Raw genomic sequence first — 2,056 nt, 5'->3', positions numbered from 1 at the left:
AGGCACGCGAACACACATGCAAGGAACCCAATCTTATTTTTTATTAATGCCGTAAATATAAAACCAATGCATTTTACGCGTGTTTGTTCTTTCTCTCTCTTTTTAGTGATTTGTTTGTGTCATTTAAAAACGGATTTATTTCTTCTCGTGAGTCAGGTTGAATAAAGCTCGAGGCTCCGCCTCCGTAGGCAGGTCTCGAGGTGTCGGAGCTCTATATTAGACAGCTCTCTTTCACATATTATGTGTCCTAGCACTTGTGCAGGTAGAGATTCAGCTGCTCTTTCAATCGAAGTTTGAGAAGTTTCATCTCAAGCCCCAAACAAAACAACTCCGCTGGAGTTTCGGTGAACATCGGGGATTCTACTCTTCGCATTACATTTTTTTTCTAAACTGTGAGCTCTTCGCATTAAATTTTTTTTCTTCTGTGAGCGCAGGACTTGTGATCATGAAGCTGGAGGTTTTTCGCGGCGTGCATCACCACGCGAAACCACCGGAGACGTGCAGCGACGCTGAGACCAGCGTGCCGTCTCCCCTGTCCGGGGAAGACGAACTGGGATCAGATGGTGACTGCGCAGCGCACAGCCCGTGCGCACCTGTCGCGTCTTCCGCCTCCATGTCCTCTGCAGCAGCGCGCATCGAGGGCAAGGACAAGGGCAAGCCGTACACGCGCAGACCAAAGCCTCCGTACTCGTACATCGCCCTGATCGCCATGGCCATCCGCGACTCCAGCTCGGGCCGCCTGACGCTCGCCGAGATTAACGACTACCTCATGCGCAAGTTCCCGTTCTTCCGCGGCACCTACACGGGCTGGCGCAACTCGGTGCGCCACAACCTGTCGCTGAACGACTGCTTCCTGAAGGTGCTCCGCGACCCCTCGCGCCCCTGGGGCAAAGATAACTACTGGATGCTGAACCCGCACAGCGAGTACACGTTTGCTGACGGCGTGTTCCGGCGACGCAGGAAGCGAATCGGCAAGAAATCGGGCCGGGAGCAGGACGAGAGCGCAAGCCAAGCCTCCGCGGATTCTATAAACGCGCCTTCTGCGACAACCAAGTTCACAAGCCCGTTCGCCATCGACAGCATCCTCAGCCGGCCTTTCCGCAAAAGGGAGCAGCCGGAGCACTGCGCGCCAGAGGACATTGCTGCGACCACTTGGCATGGGGGCGCCCCCGCACCGGCGCCCTACGTCACGCGCGGTGCGCCGCTTCACGCGCTGGTGGATGCGAGCGCCGCGGTGAACACGCTTCGCGCCTACGGCATGATGGGCGTCACGTTTGAGGACTTGGCCGCCGGGATCCGGCATGACAGAGACTTTCTCAGCGTACCTCTGAGCTCAGAGCGCCTTCCGGTCCCGAGAATTACACCAACCACCGCACACGCGTCCACTAAACCCGGAGCCTTTCACCCGTTTCAAATAGACTACTTATTGTCCTAATGGCGCGCAGGACAATGTTATATGAGGCACTTTATTCGTACTGAACTTTCAGAATACATTTCATTAAGAAGTTGCCACCAGTGGACTTGGGAACTTTGTTATAAAATGGAATACATGCACAAAAACAGGAGATGATTTCTGCCCTGTCAGAAAATACTGTTGTATAATAATGCTGTATCATGTATTTATAATGTGCTGATGGTCATTTTCCCCCTTGTGTGTTTTGCTTGTTCAGAATGTTGCTGCATTTGGGAATTTGCATCAACTGAAATATCACTTTGCTTACTCTGTCGTTTCTGAAAGCAGTGGCACTGACAGCAATGTTGTTGTTCTTGCTGCGGCTGTTGTTGTTTTAATAAAAAGGTCAACTAAACGGTACAGTGACAAGCTCAGCTCTGCCTGTAAACTGGACAGCACTGCTAATGTCTACTGAAAAGAAAGAATGCATGCGAATTTTTATAATGAGCAATAAAACTTTATTTCTGTAACAAAGAAAAAAAAAGTGGCAAGTGATTTTTTAAGGGACGGTGTGAAATAATCTGATGACTGAAAACAAGAAAGGAGAAAAAAAGCAAATGTGTGTGTGTGTTTATGTGCCTGTTTGCTTGTTTATAAGCATAG

The 2,056-nt window shown here is 50.3% G+C and overlaps 1 protein-coding gene across 1 annotated transcript; it reads left to right on the top strand.

Moving 5' to 3' along the window:
• Positions 1 to 230: 230 nt before the first annotated feature.
• foxq1a (forkhead box Q1a) lies at positions 231 to 1,813 on the top strand. The gene has a single exon (XM_058395684.1). It carries the CDS (start codon positions 446 to 448, stop codon positions 1,433 to 1,435), a length of 990 nt encoding a protein of 329 aa, XP_058251667.1. The 5' UTR covers positions 231 to 445; the 3' UTR covers positions 1,436 to 1,813.
• Positions 1,814 to 2,056: the final 243 nt, after the last annotated feature.

The sequence above is a fragment of the Hemibagrus wyckioides genome, linkage group LG07 (assembly GCF_019097595.1).
Source record: "Hemibagrus wyckioides isolate EC202008001 linkage group LG07, SWU_Hwy_1.0, whole genome shotgun sequence".
In the NCBI taxonomy this organism is placed as follows: domain Eukaryota; kingdom Metazoa; phylum Chordata; class Actinopteri; order Siluriformes; family Bagridae; genus Hemibagrus; species Hemibagrus wyckioides.
The sequence above is the reverse complement of the archived record's forward strand: the minus strand, read 5'-3'. Positions and strand labels throughout refer to the sequence as shown.

Bases quoted from the DNA above. Each gene is read 5' to 3' on its own strand.
- foxq1a (XM_058395684.1), top strand. From the start codon at position 446: ATGAAGCTGGAGGTTTTTCGCGGCGTGCATCACCACGCGAAACCACCG.